The 13953-nt window shown below is 41.1% G+C and overlaps 1 protein-coding gene across 13 annotated transcripts in view; it reads right to left on the minus strand.

The window, feature by feature from the left end:
- The window catches only part of Slc9b1 (solute carrier family 9 member B1), a 71710-nt gene that overhangs the window by 55657 nt on the left and 2100 nt on the right, over nt 1-13953 (minus strand). For all 13 annotated transcript variants that reach the window (XM_063260573.1, XM_063260568.1, XM_063260574.1 and 10 more), the window contains one exon: nt 6367-6483. In XM_063260573.1, coding sequence (XP_063116643.1) covers nt 6367-6389 — 23 coding nt within the window. In that variant the 5' untranslated portion in view covers nt 6390-6483. Of the gene's footprint in view, nt 1-6366; nt 6484-13953 lie in introns of those variants that run through there.

Genomic DNA, 13953 nt, shown 5'->3' on the forward strand with positions numbered 1-13953 from the left:
AATTTTTATTATTATATGCCTGGGTGTTTCTCTGTTAGGGTTGTAGGTAGCTGGGGTCCTGTGTGCCTCATACATCTGAGTATCTTTACCTTTTGCTAAATTAGGAAAATTCTCCTGGATTATTTCTGTGAGTAGCTTTTGTAGTTCACTTGTTTGTGTCCCTACTTCTTCTTTTATGTTCTTAATCCTTAAGTTATGGCTCTTCTTATCATCTTCTTGTCTTTGTATTATTGCTGTTTGTTTCTTTGTTATTTTTAAGAAGTTTTTCATTTCATTCTCCCATATTACAAGCCTGCCCTCCAGCTCAGATAGTCTGTCCTTAGTTTCTTTCAAGCTGTTATGCCAGTCTTGGATAGACTTCTTAATTTCTTGATAGTCCCTTTGAACCTGCTTCACATACTCAATGCTTTCTCTGTTTTCTCCATCAAGCAATTCTCTCCTCTTTTTCTGTTCTTCCATTCCACCATCTGTTTTTTCCTGGGTGGTGCTTAGCACTTCTCTAACTATTCTGCATACTTCTAGCTTCAGGTCATTGATAACTTCATTCCTGAATTGGTCTATGAGGCTCTCTATATGGTGCTTAATGTATATTGGTGCGGTGTCCACTATTGCCTGTTTCTCAGAATTGGGAGCCGAGGAGCCTTTCTTGTTGCTTCCCTTCCCCATATTTTCTGTTCCTTATAAAATGCAAGCTTACATAGGAGGCCCGGCTTCCCTGCCTGTCAGCCACAGCCTGATCAAATTGCGCTGGCTAGGTGTTCCCGCCCACCGCTGCGCACCAGGGAGTTGCGGAGGAGGCAGCCTATGCGGGAGCCAGTCGCTCCTCCGGGCCACCGTCGGGCTCTGGGATCTGGGTTAGGCCAGTCTACTGAGTCCGCCAGCAGCGTCACGCAGGCCAGGCACTTTTCACCAATCCCGTCCGAGAGGGGAATGTGTGGCTGGAGTCACTACCGCGCCCTGCTCTTACAGGACTGCCCGAGCCCAGAAAGTCCTCTGCTGGAGTCAAACTGTGGTAGGGGATCAGTTTCTCTCACTCACCTCGCCACAAGTCAGTGTACGCCTCCTTGTCTGTCCTGTTTTCGACTCCGTTCTCAGACTCCCGTTCCCAGAGCTTCTGCGCGTCTCTCCTTGCCGAGCCGCTTGTGGAGGCAGCCAGCCGCCGGGCGGTGGGAAACCCAAATCGCAGTTTCCAATGGCGCGGGGTCGAGCCTCCACAGCGAGTCTTTTCTGTTCCTATTTTAGCACCAGGACTGTATTCTAAGTTGGTTTCTCTCAGCCCAGTTCGTTCCTGAGTCAGCAGAGCATATCTCTATTGGTTCATGTCTCCTTAGTCCGCATCATTCCTGGCCTCTGAGCCGAGCCTTTCAGAGAGCCTCCGGTAGTTGCTGTTGTCTGTCTGCCATGTTCTCCCCAAATGTCCTTTTATGTAATAGCTACTTACGCACCAAGAGCTGCTGATACTGTGCTGTTTCAAAACTCTTATATGATAAAAGAAAACCCTTGCTCCTGTGAAGTGTCTAAATCATCAATATCATCTTTTCCCTCTTCTTTTCAGTCCTTTGCTGACCTCATTTTAGCCCCTCTCTGTTATTCACAAGAGATATTTGTTACATGACCCCAACATTTATAAGTTTTGTAAATGTGTTAAGCATACAACTGGAAAATCCACCCTTTACAATAAAGGAGAGGCCATGCTGGACACTTACGCTGAATGCTGTCACTGATAATCCCCGGCTCAGCATCCAGCTTTCTGAACACTACTTCATCTCTCTCCCTTTTCTTGTCCCTTTCCCCGCCAGTTACCTTGCCCCCTTCAATTTCCCCTCAGGGTCATCAGAGGTACAGTGCAGTGGTCCCTCAGCATGATCCTTTAGCTCTCCCCTTCCCCTTCTTTTTCTATTCAACACTTATGATTCATCACCCCCAACACTGTCTCTATATCCTAAACTCTTATGAAATATGCTTTTTATTCTTTCTAGAAAAGCCCCATTCCTGAACCAACCTTATTACTTCATTTTTCCATTCACTTGACTGAAAACTGATATTGCTAGAGAACACTACACTGAAACAATCTAGATCACTATAAATGTCCAGCGGCTTCCAAGGCTTACATGATGATGTCCTGGTCCCAACACCACATACTGTCAACTTGCTTTCTTTAATGAATATTTAAAAACCACTGGCCCTCCACACTTTCCGCTTTGCTCTCAGTAGCGCAGCTCAGCTCCAGCATCCCCCAGTGGACCTGTTTCCTCACTGTCTTGCCTCTTCTTACATGAGAGGAAGTGTCCTTACTCCTGACACAGTTAGAGCACTGGGGTTCTGGACCACAGCCCTTCTTGTGCTCTCAAGAATGTTACAGTGCTAACGGCACACTGGCAATGCTAACGGCATGTGGGACACTGCTCATGCTTATTTGTCTCATTAGCTCTTCCTCCACTCCCTTTCCACTTGATCCTTCCCAAGGATTGGGGTGCTTTTTTTCCTTTTCGTGGTGGAACTGGGTGTTGGACTGAGGACCTTGCACTGAGCTGGTCTATATGCTCCACCTTTGGAGGGGTCTTGCTAGGTCGCTCAGGCTGGCCTTCATTCTGCTTCAGCCTCGTGGTAGCTGAGTCTTCTGTCTGCTCATTGCAGCTGGCTTCTTTTAGTGACAAAAAATGAACTAATTTTAAGTTTCCCAGAAACTTAGTTACTGTCCCACCAGTACCCTTCTCAACAACACACTTTCAGCGAGCAGACAGCTCTCACAGTCCCCGTTATCCTGCCAGCCACTTATTTTTGATGTCTTCCAGTGAAGGATTTAACTCCACAAAATAATTCTAGCTAAGGCCAAAAAACTAACTGTTGCCCCCATTCCTCTATCTTCCCTTTAATCCTTCCTCACCTCCCCATTTATAAAGGTTTTATTTTATATTTTCCTTGTTTTTCTCATTTTTTTTTACTTTTCCCCTCCCTTCTCCCTTGTTCCCATCCCCATTTGAACATTTTCCTCCTATTTCACAATATCTATTATACATCTTGGCCCTTATTTACACTTTTGGTTTCTTATACCAGAAAAACAATGTGGTATTTACACACGTGTGTCTGATTTATTTCACTTCAGAGTATGGTCTCAAGATGTATCCATTTTTCTAGAAATGTCTCAAGCCTATTCTTATTTATGGGAGAGTAGTACTCCATTGTATAAAAAAACATGTCTTCTTTATCCATTCACCAGCTGATGGGCACTTGGGTTGCTTCCAAGATTTGGCTATTATAAACGGTGCTGCTATAAACATAGGTGTGCATATATCACTGTGGTAGGATGCTTTTAACTCTTTTGAGGAGATAGGAAGGGAATGGCTGGATCAAATGGAACCTCTAATCTGCTGAGAAATATCTACACTGATGTCCACAGTGGTCGTACCAGTCTACAATACACCAACAGTGGAGAAGGGTTCCTTTTTCCCTACAGCTCCTCCAGCATTTGTTATTCGTTGATTTCTTAATGACAGCCGGATTCTCGGTGTTGTTTTAATTTGCATCTCCTGAACAATGAGACCAAAAAATAACATTCAAGGTGCCAAACACGCTGGGCTAGGATTGCACACAGAACTAAGGACTCCTCTTCAGCCTTCTCCTGCTTCAATGCATCTCTCCCCCTCTCACACACCAGCTCTCAGGGTGTCCTTTCCTGGTTCCCCTGCCCTGAGATGAGGGCTTTTCCCTGAGTTTTAGCTATTTCTAATGCATCGAAAGGACCTACCCTTGAGGAAAATCTATTAAGAGGTAAAAATAAACAACAAATGTCACCATTAACAGAGCTTCCTCACATTCTCTCTGACCCATTTTTCAGATCTTCAGGCCACACAAGTAGATTCTGTGTTGCAGTTTCAGCCTCCTGTGTTACCCTCACACACTGGGAGATTTGGGGCCTATCTAAGGTCAAAACTTGTAAGAGCAACAAAATTCCCTTCTGTGGTTTGTCTGTTTCTCAATCCATCTGATATGCTTATTTTTTAAGAGTCCTCAGGCATATGCTCTTTATATTTTATTCAGAGATTTTGGTTGTAAGCAGCAAAAAAGGAAGGCTGTGGTGAGCCTGTCCCATCTCAGATGGAACTGGGAACCTTCAAGCTTCATAGGAGGGATCATGCCTACCTCTATTCCTGACTGAACAGGGCTTGGCACATAGTGACGCTCATACGTATCTGTGAAGTTAGCACTGAATGAATGGAGAAAAAAATACCAGATACAAAAAACAAAAAACACACAAAAAAGAGCCAGATACAGCTGGGTGTAGTGGCATATGCCTGTAATCCCAGCATGTGGGAGGCTGAGGCAGGAGGATCATCGCAAGTTTGAAACCAGCCTGGGCTACAAAGTGAACTCAAGCCTAGCTTGAACTGCATAGTGAGACCGTCTCAAAAACAAAACAGAACAAATCCAAACAAAAGCAGCAAGACAAAAGCCAGGTACACATAATAAAAAGTAACTTCCACATAATCAACAAAAAAGCCAGAGTAAATAATTCCCAAATGAATTCATTTCCCCATGCTCGGCCAACAAGGCACTCAGAGGCTTCTGTACCACTGGGTCTAGTGGGCCCACACACCGCATGCCACCAGCAGACCGCAATGTCATCCACACGATGCTGGGGTGGTAGGTAAGGAGTATGTGGAAGTCAGGAAGTCATGAAGCCTCACCAAGATTTCAAAGAATGGCGTGGACTGATGGGCACTGTGTGACAGAGCTGGAGTCTCTGCAGATGGCGTCGGCAGAGAAATACACAGTGAAGCTGTGAGGGTGAAGTTGAAGCTGTAGTGCAGACCCAGCCCATGGGACCCCTGCTGAGGGAAGCACAGGACGAAAGCAATGCAAGCCCCAGCGAGGGGTCAGGAGTGAGGAGCTGCCTGGACAGTGGGCAAGGACACAGGACTTCATGTTTGTCCTGCTGGTTCTGGTCTTCTTTAGTCTAATCCTTCATTTCTCTGCCTGTAGCCTTGCCTTTTCGAATATGAACACTGACCCTGTGTTCAGCTTGCCCCATCACTGTATATTGGACGCATGTAACTTTATTTGTACAGGTGCTCAGAGCTGAGTTGGCCTTAAATCTTGGGGGAGACTATAAACTTGGACTTTCTGGCAATGCCAGAGATTCTCAGAAGTAGACTAAGTAAATGTATTTTTCTTGGAGAGACAGACATAATCCTTTAGAAACTAAGACAGATTCTAGTTTGGATCTGGATGTCCCTCAGAGGCTCCCAGAGGCCATAGGTTAAGTAAGGGCTTGGTCCCAGCGATGGCACTGGTGGGAGGGGCTGGAACCTGTAAGAATGTGGCCCAGCGGTAGGTTTTGGGCCACTGGATGGTGTCTTCAAAGGAGATTGGGAGGCCAGTCTGTCCTACAGGCAAGGGTTGCCTCTGCTATGTGCTTGCCACCATGATACATTGCCCGGCCAAAAGTCCACAAGAAGTGCATTGAAAGTCTGGCAACTGACAAAACTGAGCTAAAATGAACCATTCCCTTTTATGACAGAGCGGGAGCAAAGGAAGGAGAGATAAGAGTGGGAGGAGAGGGAGAGGAAGAGGGTGACAGGGAGAAGGAACAGAGAGAGAATAGGTTTTTCAAATAAATTTTAGAAAGGAAACGAATTCTAAAGTAAGATGCTTAAAAATTGCAACAAAAGCACATAAAGAATCAACAGGACAATTTAATATATATATTAAAAATATATATTAATTATATACTTATATGTATGTATCTATATATATACATATATAACAAAAGCCTAAAGAGTAAAGAACTAGGATACTGGATATTTTAGGTATAATTTTAGGTGAAAGGAGCTGAAAAAGAAAAATAAAATATGTCAGTGAGGTAAGGATCAAAAGCAGTGTAGGTAGAGAGTATCAGGTCTTAGATCTCTCTCCATTGTCCAGGTCCCTCTTTTTAAATACTGTACCTACCTGTCCCCTTTCTTTTTGCTTTAGATATCTCTTTATCTCTGTTTTCTTGGAATTATCTCTTTCCCTGGATATTTAATTCATTTGATGAGTTTTTAAAATTAGTATTACCTTGATATAGTTTGTAATTTAGCTGGGTGTGGTGGTGATAATCTAAGCACTTGGGAGGCTGAGATAAGAGAATCACTGTGAGTTTGAGACTAGCCTGTATTACACAGTGAGTTCAAGACCAGCCTAAACTATATAGCAAGACCTCATCTCATAAAAAAATTATAATTTAAAATATAGATAAATTACAGTCTATTCATTTTGCCTTTTAATAATTATTTTTAAAGTAATCAGTATCTTCACAGAAGAATACCTTGGCACAATATGTGAGCAACTGTTTAAAAAATTTTGATGTAAACAAAAGCCTACCTATGCATTGAAGAAATACTCATGGTGATCTGCTGTCTGTGGTTTACAGAGGCTGCATCTTGTTAGGTCCTCCCATTAGATGTGCAGATAGCTGGCATACAGGGAACAATGAGGGCTCTGAAATCAGAAACAGATTAGTTGTGTGATCTTGGCTAAATGATAACCTCTTGTCATCTTTTAATGAGTATAGTACAGTCTACTTTTGTTAGTCCATGCTGACACACAGAGAAAGCAGGATCAAATTCAAGAACAATTAAATATGAGTTTATTAGTTAAGCTTACGAGAGATTATGAAATGCTTTCTATATACCAACAAAAATAAGGCTTTATGCTGCTTTATATTTCAGGACCTTACAGTTATGACCACGTCAATTTTTATTTGTTGCTCTCTTTATTTTAGTAAGTTTCTCAAAATCCTTGTTGGGGTAAGGCAGAATATACACAAACTATATCGTGACAAAATGATGTGTTAGTGATCATTCTAGCAAAGCCTTTGTTTGTCAAAGGTTTACAAGAATGTACTGCTATCATTGCATTGCTGGGCTTTGCTTGTATAGTGGTAAATTTTGATTGATTTAACAGCTCTGTTTTTACCTTGTTTATTAGAGTATCTATTTGACTATATATACTAGTAACAGACGCAGTGTGGTGTTGTGAAAAGAACTGGATAATGTAAACTCTCCATTTTTGATTTGCTACATAGTACAGAGCAAATTTCTTGTCACTTCACCTCTTTACACCTCAATTCCCAACCTATAAAGTGGTTTAGGGAGGGAGATTTTAGATAATCCAAGGGCTTAATCAGCTTTAAGCTTGTGATTTATATTTTCTGATACATTAACTGAAAAACAAAGTGCCAGATTATCAATACATGCTGCTTGGGAACTTCATTTCTTTTTTTTTTTTTTGATTTTTTAATCTTTTTCGTTTTTATCGGTAACAGGGATCAAACTCATGACTGCCTGCTTGCAAGGCAGGCTCTTATGCCGCTGAGCTAAATCCCCAGCCCTGGAACTTCATTTCTTAAGTAAATACCACATATGTTGTGTATTCCTGGGTATTCATATGTAACACTATAGATTTATCTGGGTATTGACATGCAACACTATGAATTTATCTTTTCAGAGCAATGTTGTAAATAGTGACATCTAGTGATTAAACAGCAGGTCATTTGGCAAATATTTATGGTCAATTCTTCATTAGTTCTCTAAATATAGATGATTAATTTTGTGGTTCAGCTAAATACTTTCATTGTTTTTAATCTATCCCTTCTATTAAGAAAAGTAAATCAAATTTTATAGTAGCATTAATAATTAGATATGTAAGAATGGAAAGTTCCCTTGAGTCACAGTGCATACAGAGTTCAGTATTAATTATAAATGAGATGTTCCATGCTTTTATTTGTTCTCTTTTATTTGGTTGGAATGTCTTCACTGAATCTCTTTTTAAAATCATGCTCATTGACTTAAGAGTTATTCCAAATAAAGTTCCTGCACACCACAACACAGAACTGGATATCATTTTTCTTGAATTTCACACTTCATTTTGTCACTTGCTCTACCCTTTTTTCTACCTCTCAGGTTATCTTTTCTTGGTCTTTTTTACTAGCATCTTTCCTCTATTTCTCAAGTACTGGGGTTCCTCAGATTCTTCTGTAGTCCCTGTTCTCTCCTCACTCTATACACATATCTAGAAGAATATTCTACTCCTATAGCTTTAAGACTACCATGCTGATGATATGTTTGCCTACAGGCATTCTATATTCTAACTGGTATACCTAACTACTTATTGAATATATCTACTTTAAGCTTTACCTCTTTGCACTTCAATTCCAAACCTATAAAATAGGCTAGAAAGGGAGGATTTTAGACAATCCAAGGACACAGGTATAATTGAACTCAGTATCTTTTCCCATCAAATCTACTCCTTCTTTAGAGAACTGCCTATCTCAGAAAACGAAACCATCATCTACCTAGTTGCTCTAATTACAAACCGAGAAGTCAGTCTTTCTTCCCCTTCTCTTTCCCTGCCAATATTCACCAGATCACTAAGTCATCATGTTGGCTACTTCTCTCCAGATGAATTGTCACTACTCTAGTCCAGACCGTAAGTATCTTTTTTTCTTAAATACTGTAATAGTCTTCCAACTGTTCTCCCCACCTCTAGCCCTGTTCCTCCTGAACGTATTTTCCACAATGTAGAACAATCACCTAAAATGCATGATTAAGACAACTCTCTGCTTAATATTTTTCAGTAGTTAACTATGGAAGGAAAACATCAAAATCACCATATAGGACCCTTATATTTACTTGTCTCCTCATTCTTTCATTTGACAGTCTTAAACTTCAGCCATATTACATTTCAGTTCCTCAAATATGCCACGTCTCCCATCTCAAAACTGATCGCACACACAATTCACACACCTGAAGCCCACACTCGTCCATACCCCTCCAAACCTACATTTGTACATATTCCTGTTATCCTGTCTCCTCTTGTGTTTCCAAAGACCGCATCCCTAAAGTATATGTACTCCCTGCTATGGTTGGAGCTAAAATGTCTCTCAAAGTCTCATGTGTCAGAGGTGGGGCTTTTGGAGGATGACTGAACACAAAGGCACCCTGCCTATCCATGGACTAATCCACTGATGAGTTCGGAGCTCAGTGGGCCGAAGGAGGGAGAGCCTCACTGAATGAGACAGGTCACTGGGGTATGGCTTTGAAGAGTGTATGTTGTCCCTAGCCCCATTCCCCCTCTATTTCTGCCCCTTGCTTGTGGTTGCCATGAGTGAGCCAACTACCCCAAAATAGAACTAGGCAACTATGATTTATTGTTAAGGTTTGGATCTAGAATGCTCCCCAAAGCCTCGTATGTTTGTTTGTGTTGCTACCGGGGATTGAACTACCCGCTTGCAAGGCAGGTGCTTATGCCGCTGAGCTAAATTCTCAGCCCCTAAAAGTCTCATATGTTCAGAGGCTAGGTTTTTGGAAGATGACTGGATGTGTTATACTCCACTCATGAGTTCAGAGCTAAATATATTGTCAGGAGATGGGGGACTGGTTAGAAGACGCAGGTCACTGGGGGTGACCTGGAAGGGTTTATCTCAATCCTGCCCTCCCTTCTCTTCTTCCTCTCTGTATCTCTCACTGACCTACCCAGCCACCATGTCACAAGCAGCTTTTTGTCTGCCATGCTGTTTCTGTCTTGGAGCCAGCCTACCATGGACTGAAACGATGAACCAAAATAAACCTGTCTTCCTTTAGGTTGTGAATGCTGGATATTGTATCTCAGTGAGGAAGAAAGTGACTAAAACAGACTTTGGTACGAGAAGTGGGGTAATTGCTATCACTGCACCTGACCACATCACTTAGAAGCCTTTGGAACTACTGGGATAAGTTAGGGACGGTTTGGTGACACTGGCTAGAGAAGTTCTGAGCTTGATGGGAGATTGCGGTCAAAGTCCAAAAGAGAAGAGCGTTCACAGAAATGAAGACAGTAAAGCTAAAGCTTGGAGGTTTTAGTTGGGAGCAAGGATTCCATTGGCAGTTAGACTGATGGCCATGTGTGTTACGCTCTGGCAGGAAATTTATTTACATTTTGCCTTTACCCTGAGACTTCAAAGGATGCTTCAAGGGACATTAAGGGCAGCAGACTGATTAATTTGGTGGAGAAAATTTCAAGATGACCCAGTGTTCAGGGCATGGCATGAATACTGTTAACTGCCATTAGTCAGATGTACAGTGAAAATCAGGAATAAGTAACTTGGAAATCTGCAAAATTTATTTTTGCCAGAAAGAGAAAAAAATTATGAAGTTGGGGCAAAAAAAGATTATGGTTCTGAAAAGATTAGCGTTAAAAAAAGAGACAAGTACTCTGCATCAGGAAAACAGAAAAGAAGGCATCTCAGAAATCAGCCAAAAGTTTTCTAAAGGATGTAAACTGTATGTATGTTTAAATGTGCAAGATAGCCACACTACTAAGTTTTTGTTAGTGCATCTAACAGAATGGTTTGTGCTGTCATTGTCTGATTGCCCACTTTTTATGCTTTGATTTTGTAACTTGAATAACTACTTCTAAGATAACAATATGTAGTTTATCAACTAGTGATATTTTTTGAAATTCTGTATTATTTCTACCTTTTTCTGTTTTGCTTTTCTCTCTAAATAAAAGTCAACACCATTACATTTATAGAAAACCCTCTGCTTAATCCTTGAGATATTTGCTTATCTTAGTGTATTCTCTGTATTGTAATAATTTCAGCCTCCATTGATTGTCCCCCTACTCCTTAGAATAATACTTTGAAAAATAGAATCTTTTCTCAAAAAAAAAAAAAAAAAGAAATCAATCAGACCCTATCTTTCCCAGGATGAAAAGTATAAAACTGTAAAGGTTTCATTTGAGGGAGAAAGCCCCTGAGTTTCCTGCGTGAGGACTACCCAGGGAATTGTTTTACTGGGATTTGTTTCACAGTGATCAGCTATCCAGGTACTAAGAGGTCTCTGCAGCAATGGTCCAAGAGGGCCTGGCTACTGCTTGAGTGGGGAGCAGACCTTGGTATCATACATGTGATACTGGGTTGTTTTGTTTGTCTGTCTTTGAGACAGGGTCTCACTATGAGGTTCAGGCTAGCCTTGGGCTCACTTTATAGCCCTGGCTGGTCTTGAACTTGCAACAGTCCACCTGTCTCAGCCTCCTGAGTGCTGAGATTACAGGAATGTGCCACCATACCTGGCCATGGTGCTGGTTTTATAGGCAGTTATAAGGTTGTGGAGGCTTCCACCCAGATTTCACAAGGGCTCTGAAGGGGCAATTTAAAAACCCGTGAGGATAAAGCCAAAAGCACAGTGGAGACTTCAGGAAGTTGGAGATGCTAGAAACACGAAACATGTGCGAAGGAATGCTGTGGACAGTGAGTGGGGCCACCCCACAAACCAGGCCATGAGAGCTGCAATAGTCAGTACTAAAAGGGTAGGGCCACCCAAATCTTTTAGAGCCCATATCTTGTCATAACTACACTGGGTGTTGGACATGGAACTACAGGATATGTTTGTCCTGTGGGGATTTGGTCTCATTCTTTTTGATCCCTTTATTTTTCTCTTTTGGAATGGAAATGTTTACTCTGAGTCCTTGTATATCATAAGTGTTTAACTTTTTTTCTTTTGGTTCCAGAAATTGAACTCAGGACCTTGTGTTTCCAAGCAAGTGCTGTGCCACTGAGCTATATCCGTGTCCCCTTAACTTTCTTATTTTTATAGGAGTCTACAAATAAGAGTTTGCTTTGATTATCAAAGGAGATTTTTAACTCAGACTTTAGTATGTTGGAACTGTTAAGAACTTTGGGGACTCCTAGAGATGGATACAATTCATTTTGTATAAAGAAACAGACATGATCTTTTGGGGACCAGAGGCTGTTTGGATTTAGATCTAGAATGTTCCCTAGAAGGTTGTGTATTTAGAGTTGGAGTTTCTAGAAGACAGATTATGGCAGCACTAGATTAATTCACTGATGAGTTATGGGTAACTATGGTGTTAGAAAATTAAGGATTGGTCAAAGAGGTAGGTAGGTTACTGGGTCCGGGGGCGGGGGTGAGACCTAGAAGAGTTTGTCTCTCTTTCTGGCTCTCTTTTCTTTCTCTTTCTCCTGAAAATCATGTTACGAGTCACTTTTCATCTGCTTTGCCATATCTGTTCTGGAGCTGGCTGACCCTGGACTGAAATAGTGAGCCAACATAAACCTTTCCTCCTTTAAACTGTGGGCATCTGGTATTATGTCTCACTGTCAAAGAAAATGACTAAGACATTTAACAAACCAAAGATTTATTTTGGCTCACCTCTTAAGCTAGGAGCAAAAGTAACTCCTCCTTTAAATTGTTTATTCTGTCATAGGACCAAAAACAACAAAAAAACAAATAAAAAAACCCCCAAAATTGATGGACATACTTACATCAAATTCATTTTTATAAATGCTATTAGACCATTCACACTAGTTTTAATGACATAGTTTAGTATCTTTAAGAACTCTTTTCTCACCTTACATTTTTCTCTAATCAGCTCTCCATAGTAAAATATCTTGAGATGTCTACAGTGCTATACATATTTCTTCTCACCACACCTCCCTTCATTGTACTTGTCAAAGCATATAACCGCTATGTGTTAACAAAATCCAAGATGCAGATCTATTTTACTTGACCTCTCAGCACCATTCAATATCATCAACCGTATTTTGCTGTCTTGCTTTTTATATCAGCGTCCTGTCTGGAGTTTCTTTCTGATTTACTGGCTATCCCTCCCTCTGCTTTGATCACTCCCCCAACCCTTCCAATCACTGGAATGTTCTCCATAAGGATATTTACTGTAGTTAGTTTTTTCCTACTTTTTTTTTTTTTTTTTTTTTTTGTCTTTTTGAGACAGGGTCTCACTATGCACTTCAGGTTGGCCTTGAGCTCATTTTGTAGCTCACGCTGTTCTCAAACTCACAGTGATCCTCCTGCCTCAGTCTTCTGGGTGCTGGAATTGCAGGCGTGCGCCACTGTGCCAGGCTGGTGACTCCCAAATTTTAATTTCTGGTCCTTTCTTCTTTGCACAAAACTCAAGACTCAGAACTTACCCAATCAGCATTTAAAAATTAAGGCAAGCAACTCCTCCCTTCTTTCGTCATGTCTTTCCCATTTGGCAAATGGTACAATCACCTACTCACACTCAAGCAAAAACCTAGAAGCAACTATTGCTGTTTCCTTACCCCTGTATTCAAAATACCACAAAACCTGTAAGCTCTGCCTATAAAATGTATCACACCCATATCTACTTTTTGGTTACTACATCTTGAACTTCTGTAATGGCCACTCGAATTTCTCCATTGTCTTCTGACATAAATCTTGCTTGCTGCCCTCGTGATCCACTTGCTATGAAGCAACATTTTTAAAAAAGTAAAGCAAGGGGCTGGGGATTTAGCTCAGCGGCATAAGCACCTGCCTTGCAAGCAGGCGGTCGTGAGTTCGATCCCTCGTACCGATAAAAAAAGAAAAAGACCAAAAAAAAAAAAAAAAAAAGTAAAGCAATCACTTTCCTCTTCAAAATTCACTACTGGTTTCAGGTTGCACTTTAAAAAATTTGTAATTTATTCCAAGAGTAACTCTCCATAACCCATTCAAAGCCCTCCTTGATGAGGCCTCTACTTACCGCACCAAGTTCATCTTGGACCACTTTATATTTCAGCTACAGCAGTTTTTATTTTGCAAGCTCTTCAGAGAGGACTTGTCTAAAGGAGCCATCTAAGCAAGCTCTCCACTCGTCTCTCATTTAACAATTTTTCACTTAGTCACTGCACTTACCACTATGTAAAACTCCTTGTTCATACACTGCTTATCAGTTTATTTTGTGTCATCCCTAACTAGAACTTAAGCTCCATGAGAACGGAGATCTTGCTAGTCTTTCTTGGCACTTACTCATAATACCTAAAACAACACTTGGAAAAGTAGGATTTTCTAAAAATTTTCCATCAGTGCCTGGTCTGCAGAGTACATCACTATTCTCTACTGAGCAATATCTGCAGTTACTACTGTCAGACTTAACTCTAGTCCAGTGTGATAG

Source organism: Cavia porcellus, unplaced genomic scaffold (assembly GCF_034190915.1).
Source record: "Cavia porcellus strain 051 isolate PalLab524CR breed Dunkin Hartley unplaced genomic scaffold, mCavPor4.1 scaffold_14, whole genome shotgun sequence".
Classification (NCBI taxonomy): Eukaryota; Metazoa; Chordata; class Mammalia; order Rodentia; family Caviidae; genus Cavia; species Cavia porcellus.